The sequence below is a fragment of the Mercenaria mercenaria genome, chromosome 2, assembly GCF_021730395.1.
Source record: "Mercenaria mercenaria strain notata chromosome 2, MADL_Memer_1, whole genome shotgun sequence".
Lineage (NCBI taxonomy): Eukaryota > Metazoa > Mollusca > Bivalvia > Venerida > Veneridae > Mercenaria > Mercenaria mercenaria.
This window is the reverse complement of record NC_069362.1, coordinates 94307797-94322082: the sequence shown is the minus strand read 5'-3', so window position 1 is coordinate 94322082 and position 14286 is coordinate 94307797. Positions and strand designations below refer to the sequence as shown.

Sequence of the window (14286 nt, the reverse complement as noted above, 5' to 3'; positions counted from 1 at the left end):
AGTCAAGTGTCATTACTGGTCAATCCAGATTCCACAGAATTAAGCAATACAAGGGTCACAATTAAGCCTTAATTTAAGGTATACAGAAACTAGATAGAAAACTGGCGCGGAAAAAAATATCATGGTAGTCGCAAAATGGCGCATTCAAAAAGTTCTCCTACATTGCTCTGTAGAGCTTATTTCCTTCCTTTTTTACATTTTTGCTGAATTACATAATAGATCCATCCTTGACATATAGGAAGCATTTTTGCAATAATATGATAGCATAAAAGATTTATTATGGAAATGTAGGTCATACAATTTGGAGTATCATTTTTAGATGATATTGTAGTTGGTTTGTTTGACTGAAGTACATGAGCCCCAATTTTCTTTTGATGTTTTTTTCCAGCACTGACAATATTCTTTAAGAAAATGTAAAAATATAAGCTACAGACATTTAAAACGGGTCCTGCTCTGTGCTGTAGCCATTTGAAATTTGTCAATTTTATCTAGAATATAGAAGGCCAGCTATTTAGTATGTTCATACCTTAATGTCTCTCCCCAAACATGGCTTCGTATATAAATATTAGAAATGTGAACATCAGGTATTTTAGATATTTTCATGCTGCCTATTTCCGTTTGGAACTAGAATGGTATCTGGCACCATTTACTGACTTACAGCTTGATACCTTTGTTTATAACATGACCATGTATTGTTCCAAAAGTTTGAAGTCACAACATGTGGTGCACTAACTGGTATGCGTGCGACAAGGTACACATTTGTTTGCCGCAGATGCATAAAAACAAAACCACAAGGGGATAATCTTACGTGCAACCAATACTGATACACACTGGTATTTTCTATAGTAAAACAGTTTGCTAGTTGTAAGCTGTAGCTTCATTTGGCTGTTCCAAACAATTCTAGTACATGCTGACTAATTCCGTAGCAAGCCGTCTTTTTGGCATAAAAACAAGGACAAAAATCAAACAGGAAAAGACACATCCAAGAACGTAGACTTAAAGCTAACATTCTTTATAATGCATTATCTTGTTGTGATACTGTCTCAATACGTTTGCAAGGCATAGGATATCTTTACTTATGGTTATGCCGTTTTAAAAGATTCAAGAAGCGCACATGACATCTGGAAGGATAGGTTGTTCTATCATGCAAAGAAATATCAAAATGAAGCCAGAGAACATATTTTCTTAAGCAATTAGACGTAATGAAAGCAACCCCCCCTGAGAGATGTTCACGTATGTAGCAAATAACATTATATCAAGCAGGTTGTAGACAGGCATTTATAGCATGCATTGACATTGCTAATCCTGTCAACTGGAAATGGTCAAGAGAACTGGTATTTAGCTTTAATTATGCAATATACTTCATAATTAGCTGCTATAAGTTGGAGGAAGCTCATCACTGTAACTACAAGCATACATACAAAGTCAGATATAAATGCATCAAGCCAATCCTGTGTACTTAGACATTTTGAAGGCATGTGTGCTAGAGAGTAAAATACTGGCAAATTACAGTTTTAGTTAAATATTGAAAGGGTTGTTACACTTAAAATTAAAAGTTGTTTTTTAGGGTATCCTGATCGCAACTTTTCTTTCAACTTTTGTAAGTTTATCAGATACATGATATTATTATATGGGCTGATTTGGGAACCTAAGGCAGAAAATACACTATTTCGTTATTTATCAGAAGGCTTAATATGCAAAATAACTGTAGCTCAGTACATTTTAAGGAGACATTGTTTATAAACTAATCGATTAATCTTTACCTTAAAAAATTACATCTAACTCTATTTGGTATGACTTTCTTTATTTCTGTATCATATTTTCATCTTAAACATATTTTTATATGTAACTATTTGCGTTCTTGTGGTGTCTGCAGAAAATCACTGCTCTTTGGAGTGGTTCAATGAGAGAGACCGTCTAGTGGTAAAGGTGTTGTCAGATCAATAGGAAGGTCGTTGGTTCAAACCGTACAAAGGTTAATCTATCATACAATACCAGTGCTATTTTTAAGAAAGCGGAATTTAGACTGATTCTAAAACTTGAAATCTTAATCAAATTCAAATAAACTAAAATCATTGAATGTAGTATAAATTAGCAATAATAAATATAATTATACATTAAGCTCACATTCCATTTTCTTTTGTTGTGAAGAAAGCATAAGGATGATCGTATGCTTTAGCTTGAAGTCATTAATTGTCTTGAAAAACATAGAAATTATGTTTTGTATAATACGTTTTACATGAATTTACATTAGTTATTGAATTTACAAGAAAAACAAAAAATAACCCCTTCTTAAGCTACTCTTTTGAATGCTTAATAATAATATTCATAGGGAAATTGAACTATCGGTACTCCATGTAAAGTATAAGTACTGTTAAGTTGATTATATGAATTATAGTATGTACCTATATGTGAACTTGTTTTATAAAAAACCCTTAATGAACCTCAAAATGTAAAGAATGTTTAAATAATATTTTGATATAATTTTAAAAATACTAAAATAAGTTGTTTACAAGAGTGATATAGTATTCACACTAAAAAATAAAGTCATCCTGTAAATTAAATTTTTAAACAATTTTCCCCCTTTTAGGGCCTCATCTATGTCGTTTGTCAGTGTCCTATATATTAAATGTGTATAAATGTAACTAAATAAATATTATGTCAATAATAGTTACTTATCTAGGTTATAAATTAACCCTTTGGACATTGCTTACAAAAATATATGATTAAAACACATAGAATATAGGTCCCTTTTTGGGGCCTCATTATTTTAAGCTAATTGAGGTTAGCGAACAGCGTGTCTCCTCCTTTTTTTGGATTCAGCATACTTCAAAATAGTTACATACAAAATTGGGTGCTTTCTTCACAAAAGGAAACATCTTTTTCCTATAACCTACTTACTAATAGCTATCGCAGAAAATAAATTACTTTTGCCATTACATAACTCCGCAAACGAGATATTTGAAAAATTGTTATATAATAAAATAATTCATATAATGCTAAACCTAATAAGGCTTTCGTTGATAACACATTAATCGACGAAGCCAAAATGTACACCAATTTCAAGTACTATATTTAGTGAACTTTGATGCATTTGTAATTTGTAATTCTTCATTTGCAGTTTAAATTTTCGGATTAATTATTTGTTTTCAACATGTATAACATAATCAGAACTGAGATACAATGAACGGGCTTCTTTTCTCACAATTCTACGATTAAGCATTTTTTGAAAATGTTTTTTTTTCTGTATATATCAATAAATACGAAAAACACCTAAGATCATGAAGATTGAGAGGAAAAAATTCTCTGTATCTGTAGGAATGACAGGTTCGAACGATATCATTTCGTAGACATGGATAACTAACGAATGGTGTGAAACTGATGAAATGATGATTATGTTCAGCAGTTCTTAAAACGTAACCGATTATCACTGTATTCTTACACTGTTAAACCAACGTTAAAATAGAAATTATCTTATCAAATTTTTGACAGTTAAGCCCGAAGCTAATATTCTGTATCTTGTACATTATTCTCCAACTAAATATTACCATCAGTCTTCTAGAGGAGCCGATAGCGATTGTAAATTAGCTTACAAACAAGCAATTACTATAAGCTATTTAGGCTACTCAGGCTAGCCTTATAAAAGAGTCTAACCCTGAAGTTCTTTCAAAAGAAATGTTTCATGCAATTTTGACATGGTACACACCTCTTTTTTGATCAACTTACGGTTGCATGCTGTACCATATTCCAAAATTTGTAAAATGGTACTTGAAAATTCACACCAAAACATAAACATATTATACTTTAGACCTTATTTTACGTTTTTTGTCTATATAACACCGCTTTTCTATCTTAAAAGACAAATAGATAATACGAGTAGCTTAAGTCAATATTTGCTTCTGAATTAGTCTTCAATTTTTAAGCCCCGTACTTAGATTCAGTGTTGCTGTATTTTATCATGGACTGCATCCAATATCTATCTCATGGAATTCCGCTCCAGCCGGTGCTGGGGCCGTGGGGTTGTTTCACTTTCTATTATACTCAATAAAACCGAGTCTTCTATCATTTTCCATTTCCAAAGGATCTTCTTACAAATTTTATTCATTTAACTTTTTCTGTCTCTAATATAGATGTAGATACTATAAGTATATATTCATTTGCCACACTGACGACCCTAGACAGTTTTTATACCTCGTACTACAGCAAGAAAAACGAGATCGTTTAATGAATACGTGTATTTATTAGTAAAGACACCTGCACGAATGCATTGCATGACCGCTTATGAAATATAACTGAAGAGTTGTTAAACACCACCGAGTTAAGCAACTGGTACATGCCATATCCCAATTTTCTCATCGAATTTACATTGATCTCAATAATGGTCCCTTGAGATATATATCCGTAGATACAGCCCTAATGACGTAGTATGTGCAGGTCATCACAGTGTCAAGTAACACATGTCCGAACACGAAAACGCATGGCAACATTGTTCGTGTACATATTGTATTGGACTTGTACTGGAATATTGAGTCCGTCGCTGTCAGTTTCTCGACTGACAAAGCGATGTCATTCTCCGAATGATATATAACTTTCTCCGAATGATATATAACTTAGGTTGCAATACGCATGTCCGGCACTTACATGTCTGTAATGATGTAGAAGATTTTGTTTCGTCCACTTTTCAAAGTGTGTGTCTCTGTTAAGACATATTCGTTATAAATACAGGAATCATTTACTGGTTGAAGGTGAGTTTGGGAATTCTTGGCTCGAATATTACTGTTTAAGTGTAAACAAGCAAGCAACAGGAATTACTTTCTGCACTACATCAATTGATATATTTTTTCCTGTAAACTGATATATTAAAGAAAGATGAAAAATGGTTTAGAATAACTGTGTGTCTGTAAGACTTTATTTTTTTAAATATATTAATTTAAACATTTATTACGAAAGGAAGTTCGTCATGACGTCATTTACAGCACGATCGCGATACAATTAGCCTTAATCCTGATATTTAGGATGAATTTTTCCGGCGCTTGATAGAACACCGGTATGTATTACCAATCTCCAAGATTTATTAATATTGTATCGCTGAACTTTGATAATCTAAAAAGGTTTCAGAATTCCATGGCGTTCCTTACAAAGTGGCAAAACAGAGACTTTCAAAAAAAAATCTGAAAACAAGATAGATTTTGAAATTCAGCAAATATTGTAGAAGTAGACAGAATAACTGACAAAAGGCAAGCAAGTCATTCATGACATCGGAAGAGCGGACCCAGTGGTCTAGTGGTAAGACGTTGAACTAAGAAACCCGTGATGCAATTTCATTATCCGGCTCCCTAAGTTAAAATAAAGATTAGAGTCCCGTTAATGGGTGTTTTGCATTTTTTATGCTAAATACTACTAAAAAGCCTAAAACAAGTGATATTCTGTAGGAAGATTCACGCGACAGGAAACAATTTCAAATTGTGTAAAAATTATGTAGACTGTTAATACCTGATTTTGTAATAAAGGTAAAGCATTCCATTTGTCAATAGAAAGATTCGCTGAAGTGAACAGTTACTATTTATCATAACGATACTCAATAAGATTGTGGTGCGTGTGGAAGAAATAATTAGAAATGTCAGTTTTTGAATAGATAAATCTACGTCATATGCTAGAACTAATAAACGAAGAAATTTTAACTTTAAGATTGTAACCGCGCTTCTTTTTTCATTGTTTGTTCAAGGATGTGGACAATAAATTAATTGAATAACCTTTAACTTTATTCATTTCCAAGTCAAAACAAATTAAAGTAAAATATTGAAAGATAGTCTACCCACCGAAAAGGTTTTTTAAGGGATTACGCCTGTAACTTCATGTTTCGAGGGACTCTGCTGATGTTATAAGCATGAAACAAACATATGTAAACGCTTAAGTAGCTAAAAATGAATATATTGTCCGTCAACGTCCTTTAGATATTCATGAAATGCATGGGAATGTCAGCGTTCTTTGATCACGTTGACGTCATTTCCTTTTAGGACCGTAATGCGTTTACGCTTGGCCCCAGAACGCCTACGTTTATTCTTCTGTTAAACGACAAAATAGTAGTTTATGCCAGAATTCTTATTTCTAGCTCAAAATTCAATTCAAATCTGTTAATGCTTTGAGTATTCAAGAAACATGAAGACACACAGGGTATGTATACTAAACACGAGGTACTTCTCTTCCAAACACAGACTTATGCTGTATCTGCATGTGAGTTTCGAGCAATTTTATGCATTCAACTACCTTAACTCTCTCAGACATCATGATTATTTTCTAAAATCCAGTGTATTAACAAAGTTAAATGCAAATTCATGTCAGACAGTATCAATAACATATTTATCTTTGCAGATATTAATAACAGCAGACTTGTTTATACCTCGGACAATGTGGTGCTAGTTTGGTGGAAAATTACAACGTGCACGGAGATTTTATCGTGCAGCCATTTTTTGTCGTTTTCTAAATCGATTGAAATAACGTGGATGACTGAATAGATCTATACCATTTCTTTCGTTCTGAATTATTTCATGTATACACACATGCCACTGCGGCTGCCAAATAAAGCCTAAAATGACCAAAGAGTAAGCGTAATTTTAAAGAGGCCACCCACATAGCCAGCGCTGGCCACTCAGGTGCACGTGTAATTTGCACAATACAGTAATTAAGATATATCATATACATTTTGACTGGGAGAAAGTGAATATGGATGTTTAAAAATAAACGGTTTTATTTCCTGCCTATTGAGTTTGTATAGGATAGACAACTCGTGCCGTTGTCTACGGGATATATACAACGAGCAAAGCGAGTTGTATATATCCCGTAGACAACGGCACGAGTTTTCTATCCGACTTAGACCACGTGACATAAAAACTGCAATTATTGAAAACTGTCCCAAGCGTTCTATAGAAATTAGGATTAAGGTTCTTCCGCAAATTGAAATTAGAAATTCATGTGAAAAATCAGAATCCTCGAAACAGCTTTCGAAATGCAATGACACAAAAAATATATGATAAAAGTTGAAAAGATATATCTGTAGGTAAACTTGCGAGCATGAAAGCTACGTTGAACCCTATCTCCACAGTGCTTTGGAAGAAAATGAGTGAACATTTTTGGTGCAAAATTTCGGTATCGTATGCAACCTAAATTGCTATAAAATATTTACTTTCAAATCAAAGAAATGCCAAAATAGTGCACACGAGCGTTACTTTTTCAAGAAAATGTCGTTAAACATTCTAATGCGCAAAACACGTGCACAGTTTTTCTAAAATATTTCGCCGCCATGTTTATTTCAAGGAATTAAATATATGATTGTTCTTTTACCTCAGATTTCCTTACTGAAATATATATGCCTCCTTATTCATTGTTAGAGATATCCATTTAGTATAGTTTAGCACTGCCCGATCTCCTTGATCTGTTACCGATCCTTTACATTTAAAGAATAAACGCAATGTGTAATGATAGTTTTTCGCTTTACACACCACCTTTGGACAAGAAAGGCGTTTCACTTAAAATGTGTAAGCATCCGCTGGCAAAATATTATTGAAAGATCGGAACTTTTTCTAAAATAAAGTTCAATTTCAATCATTTTCAAAAACTGGAAATATTGCACATTGTGTTGAATACATAAATAAAACAAAAATCCCCAAAATAAACCATTTTAGAACTTTTCCGGAACTATAAGTTTCAGCCGAACAACGCATTTCAGGATGACACAAAACTGGTTTCTCTTTTTAAAGTTTGTAAACAGTGTCAAAGTTCACCTGAGGAACATTGCTGAAAAAGTAAAAGTGCTTACTTGTTTCAGTTTTACATCCTGTAGAAAACGATCAACTTTCAACTTTAAATGCATAGATGTTCTAAAATTATTCCAATATCAAAAACCGTCCGATCTTTTCCGTGATAAATAAAACGAAGCAAATTTAACTATTTGTTTACACTTTAACCATGTGAAATTAAAGGCATGTACTATCACGAGACTCCCGTGCATTTTGAACCTCGTGGTGAATAAACTGAATTTACTTTAAAGTATGGTGTCTCAGTTGAGCCAGTTATTTGTTAATTTCAGAGAACATACATTAAAGAAGTGTTTATGAGATTATGCATTTGTACGAATATTTACTAGTCTGCTTTATATTAACGACGATAGAAAACAAGTGTGCACTCGGCAAATAGCAAGTATAATACTAGTATACTGAAACTGATCCCAATGTTCGTAATTTTCAGAATGATAAAGAGCTCGTTATCCTTGGTTTCATAGACAGTCTTAGTACTGGACCGCTGCTTCCGCTGTCAACACCGCAGTAATCACTAATGTAAAGTCAGTGTCCATTTCTATGCCTGAATTTCAATACACATTTATTATCAGTTTAAATCTATGAAAGTGTGAAAAAATATCGTTGTTTAACGAAGAAGCAAGAAACAGAAAGGTTACTTTTGAGATACTGCTGATTTTAATCATCAGGTTTTTGCGTGAGAAGTTCAACTGATTGCATTTTGTAAAATGTTTCGTAGTTATCTACAATTGTATACAAATTGTATTACCTCCTAACATATTTGGCTGTACATTTTTTCTGCGATTTATTCTCACTGTGTTTTTAAAAACATGCTGCATAAATTCTCATATTGTATAAAAAGTCGATAGATCAAAATTGGTTAGTTTACGACGCATGAAACATCTAATAAGGAATCAATATACACATCGAACTTGTCCCGGACCAGTATGCGGAAATACTGTGGCCGAATGTTTCAAGATTGTCTAAAATATTTGCATATATCATGATAAAGCAAATATTTTGATTGTTTTTTTATAATTTATAGATATACAAACACGTATGTGTGAGAAAGTTACGTTAAGTAATTTCGGTAGTTACAGAGGGGGTGCCGAAAATTCTATTTCCACCACATTTTCCGTGAGATAAGCAGCGCGTAAGTACATAAATTCCGCTATAATAAATTAAACCTTTATGATACTAGCACAATCCTTGAAAAGAATTTTGGATCGTTGCTAAATCTTGTTAACATTAAGTCTGAGACTTGTCTTACAATTTTAGGCAGTCTGGTACACCATACGTAAAAAAAATCATTGCCCGCACATTGCACTACTTTTATGTATGCTGAAAATAGCAATATGTACAGATTTATTTTCGTTTTAATACATGAGGTGGTCAGATTTGAAAACAGATTTTGTACTAAGTTTAGTTCTATTCAGTAAGACAATTCTCCTATGCACTAATTGAAACTTTGAACTAACTTTTGCCATTCATGAATTTTTAAAAAAGTATTTTGAAAGGATTTATAAATCTAACCAAAAATTTGGAAAAATACAGGTAAAATATCTTCTTTGTTTATTTCCAAATTTTAGTTTTACTTTTTATACACCTTCTTTTAGTTCAAGTCTTGCAAACTGAGCTGTTTTTGTACTCTGGAACAGCTGCATTTGAAAGCTTTTGTTCACTATATTTTCACACCTCAAATGAAGGTCACTCTAAATTCAAGATGGCGGAAGTACCTTAACGTGTTTTTATAAGAGTGATATTATCTTTGTACCGTTAGCGCTTTTTGTCAGTTGGTTATGTGAACGAATGCAGGTTACTTTGTATAAATTCAGTTTTACTCGAATACCGGATTTACTAAAATTTGACGTTCATTAACACTTTGAGTCATTTGCAATCGCTAAACAGTTAAATATGGATTTCTCAAAAATTCTCAAAATTGAACTTCTGAACAATTAGTTTTTGTGAGGAGTTTGCATGTTGGCGAAACACGATGACAGATACGTTGATCCAAGAAGATAGCCAGGTTCCGAAACTACAAAAAAGGCTGACAGCAAATCGAAGGTAAATATGTTGGATAAAAAAATACTGTTGTTTGAAGTAATCTGGTATTTTAAGTATGGACTAGTGCTTACTGGTAATAAACATAATCACATACAAATTATCAGACTATTAGAAATCACTTTTCAACAATCGGTATAAAGTGACAAAATAATTATGGTTATATTCATTTTTGTTCTTATAAAAACAGGAACCAGTGTCGGTGTTTATTTATTTATTTATTTTGTTTATCAGGATATAGTTAGTGCGTAGATGCTTTTAGGACTACGAACACTTTTCTCTATATCGTGCCTTTCTTGTAAGAATGATGTAGTTGTTCGACTTTCTAACAGGGCCCAGTTGTTCGAAACTTTAACGGGCTGTTAGTTTAGTTTAGTTTATACTAATTTGTTTTAGCTCGATTGTGATGAAAGCTTCAAGCTTATTGTAACCACACTCGAGTCCGTTTCCTGGGAAAACCACTACTCGTGCCATATGAGGTCATGGTCGTGACCCCAATGGTGCTCGAACCCACGACCCCTGCAGTAAGCTGTTAAACTAACTGCCTGTTAAATTTCTATTCAAGATACTAGTCTTGGTGGGTGGGAAACACTAGTATGATGTTTTAATTTTACTGTAAAGATGATTTAGTGTTTATAATACTTAACAAGTATATTTGTTTTTCTAAGTTTTCTAAACTGTCGAAATATACTAATAAAGTTAATCGACCGTTAGCTCAGTCGACTGTTAAAGTTTCGAACAACTGGATCCAGTTGTTTGCAAATGTAAGGATCGTGCTGACATGTCTATTTTATAATAAGTGAACATAAAAAGTTACAACTGTTGGAAACGTTTCAGTGAATGTGTAAATTACGTATTTACCCAGTTGGTTCTACACTACAAATGTGGAGTTTTTTGTAATTCAATTTGATTTTTATATGTATAGTTATTCCAGTCTTGTATTTCAGTCATGTGAACCCTTTTACAGATATCCAATAACATGGGGTCATTTTTACGATATTAGTACATTTTGTATTTAAACGTTGTCAACTGAATTTACCTCCAAGTCAATCCTATTTTTTATCCCATTGATAATTGGTGAGAATATTGCAAGGTCATTTAACTCCGGCGTTAGCCTGTATTGTTAGATGGTAAATTGACACGAAATTCACGCGTTTTTTGCCCAAGTTTCCCTCAATATATATACAACGCTACTGTTGTATATGAAATATAGACGGATACAAGTATGCTTTGCGATTGGCTATTTACGGATTATCGTGGTCTAATAAATATCATTAATTACACAGGTGTTGATGAAGTGGTGATAAAATTAAAAGGTTTAATAAAAGTATTTTGCTGTAAAGGAATATTTAATGTCGATCCGCACCTTTGGACCGAAATGCAGAAGTTTGACGAAACAGTATGAAATTTGGGTCAGTTATAGATCAATATTTTTAGATTTGACTCTTGTGCGTTCATGTTAAAAGCGCCACCTGGTGGCACCCGAATTTTCATGTCAAGCTCAATATTGTAGAAGAACTCGTTTTAATTTTAAATGTTACTGTTATGTCACAAACTATCGCTATAATATCGCATTATAAAGCTAGCAACAGTAAAATTATATTTCGATGGAAATATTTGTTACCGAGACAGAAGTCACATGACAAATTGTACAAAGATGGGGTTTTGTAAATAGTTCTAAAAGAAATTCGGTGCAAAGTAAATGATAAAAGCATTAAAACTGAATATAGATGATTAATTATAGAATTATTCAAGGCATTTATAAATACTGCGGTCATTTTGCCGCAATCCGAGCGCTGTTTCAGAAAATGCTGGTAGGTAATATGGAAATGAGACAATAGTTATCATGTCTTTTTCTCATAATTCCAAGTCTTCCCACTGATTCGACTCTGCAAAAATTTCACTTGCAGCGTTTCCAAATTTTACGCATACAGTGGCAAATCATATGACAGTTGAAAAGGAATAAGAAAAAATAGAATTATTCACATCAAAATAGAATTATACACAAATGAAAACTTTGGCTTATAATTTCTGGGACAATATTTTTTTCTTTACAGGAAATTGTAACCACTTACCGCAAAACATTTTGATGTGCAAGCAGTTATATACTTACATTTAATTGAAAAAGTCTTACATTTTGAGAACTTACAAATTAATCACAAGTCTTGGCTCAACGAGAAAATATCCGACTGTCATGTTAGTAGACTTCTGAAGTGGACAACCGATTAATTTTCGTTTCAAATTTCATTGAAGATAATTCAATTTTCTAGTTGAAGTTTGATATATATAAGGACAGGTTCCGGTATAAGCCCCTTAAAATTATTAATATTCACGTGAACTTTGGCGATATGTTCTCATAATGCTTGGTGTACATATGAATTCAGATACTTTTTGACGACACCAGGGAAAAGAAAAGTTCATGCTTCACCAAAGGCAAGGTCTGTACAATCAGTATGTATGAAACGTAATTGATAATTTAAAGGTATCTATTATTTTGTGGTCGAGACCTATGCTCAATTCGATTTGTTTGGTGAAATGAGATGATAACAATGAAAATATCCAAGATTGCCTTTTAGTACCAACTTATCTTGCATGGTTTACATATAACATGGCATTAGGTTCCCTATGTATATCTGATACGAAAAAGATTAACAGAAGACCTAGTGAAAAATGTTGATTTTATCCAAAACAAATATCATGTTCAAAACAAATATCATGTTTAGAAATCGTAACTTTTTTAGGCCGATTCCAAGCTTTCGTGGTCTTTACAGTGTAGAAAAATGGTGCAACATGCAAAACTACCTTACCCGCGTATTTGTTTTCCTAAACTCCTTACCAGTATAAACATGTTTCCGCAAGTAACTGACAACTTCTCCACAGGAAATGAGAAATATAAAGCTTTGTTTTCATAGTTACTTTATTCTCTATCAGGTCAACTGAATTGAACAGATATAATAAATTTTATATTTCTATTCGACTCAGCCAGCAAGTGTGCTTGAATGAAGTAAGAATCCGGAAAAAGTGGTATAAATATCTTGATTCCCAAATATAGCGTCATCATCCACCTTATTTTGAACAGCCACTTGGTGTCCTTTCTGAAGCTGAACAATAACAGCTTGGCTGCCTTGGTCAAGACGGTTGTCTGTACCACGACCATACGTGTTTGCCATGTTAACACCATTGACAACGATACGGCAAAATACTTCACGGCCGTTGTAGACAAGAATGGACGTGTAAAAGACATAGGTTCCTGAAACAGGTGCGGTGAAAACGCCAGTGAGGGAATCGTAGCCATTACCTATGTTGGTTTCAACGCGATCAAAGATAATGTTATGGTACGCCGGTGCATGAAGTATACTTCTAGATAAACCGGCAGTGAACGCCACATTTAAGCTGCCCAAATCCCTTCGTGATCTACTGACTGAAAGAAAATCAAGTAGGCAGCATATCATATATTGCGTATTTCGTATTTTAGTAATTAAAGTTAGTCTATGACATACATATACTGAATGACTTGACGGTCAACAGACAAAACTATTCCCCGATGTCGAAAGGCATATCAGTCATTCGATTAGTGTTTCATTTCATAACATTAAAAATAAATTTCAAAATTCTGTTTCTCAAGTATTGGCTTTAGCCCATCCAACATGAACTAGAGGCCGGACAGAAGCACAACAAACTATTGACCGGCAATTTATATAGTCATGTAATGATACTTATTAGTAATTCATTTACATAGGTTTGTCAGATATCTTTATTCTTTTTAAAGGCCACCAGCAGTATATCGAGAAATCACTGCAAAAAAGGTAAAATATAGCACATTTGCCATGTATCAGTTAAAACCACAGAAAAGAGAAAAATTCTCAACAGATCGAAATGTAGCTGTGGCGATTTTCTTTTTAGTAGAACCAGGTGAATTGAAAATATCAGCAACTGTGTGTCAAAAAAAGCCTAACCTTTATTTCCAAATTCTCTCTTTCCAGTACACTCCTCTGGATTACATCGTGTAGTGTTATTTAGCAATGTCGAAATCAATCCAGACTTTCCTGTAATTTCTTCATGGAGAACTTCAAGTTTTTCTTTGTAATTTTCCAATTCCTTCTTAAGATCCACAATAACTTGTTCTTGGATTTTATCACGCGCTTCTAGATCATTCAGCCGATCGGCCAACTGGTGGACTGAAAGGCCTACATCCCGTTGTCGATCAGTGTCAGTATCAAATACAGGATCTGCTTGCAACGTACTTGACGTTGATATCCCAATGCAAAGTATTTGAAACAATGTTAGAAACATCATCTTAACATATACTTGTTAGCACGCAACTGGACAGAGAGAAGCAAGACAATTTATTTCTTTATTTCATCCCTGATAAGAATTTGGGTCAAAATTGTAAAATGTCTGACCTAACCGTCACTTAAAATGACCAGATATA

The 14286-nt window shown here is 33.3% G+C and overlaps 1 protein-coding gene across 1 annotated transcript; it reads right to left on the bottom strand.

Annotated features, from left to right (window-relative positions):
- Positions 1 to 12814: 12814 nt before the first annotated feature.
- LOC123562909 (collagen alpha-2(VIII) chain-like) lies at positions 12815 to 14209 on the bottom strand. The gene is made up of 2 exons (XM_045355495.2): positions 13811 to 14209; positions 12815 to 13275 (listed from the first exon to the last, which is right to left on the bottom strand). Exons 1-2 carry the CDS (start codon positions 14148 to 14150, stop codon positions 12833 to 12835), a joined length of 783 nt encoding a protein of 260 aa, XP_045211430.2. The 5' UTR covers positions 14151 to 14209; the 3' UTR covers positions 12815 to 12832.
- Between the last annotated feature and the right edge of the window lie 77 nt (positions 14210 to 14286).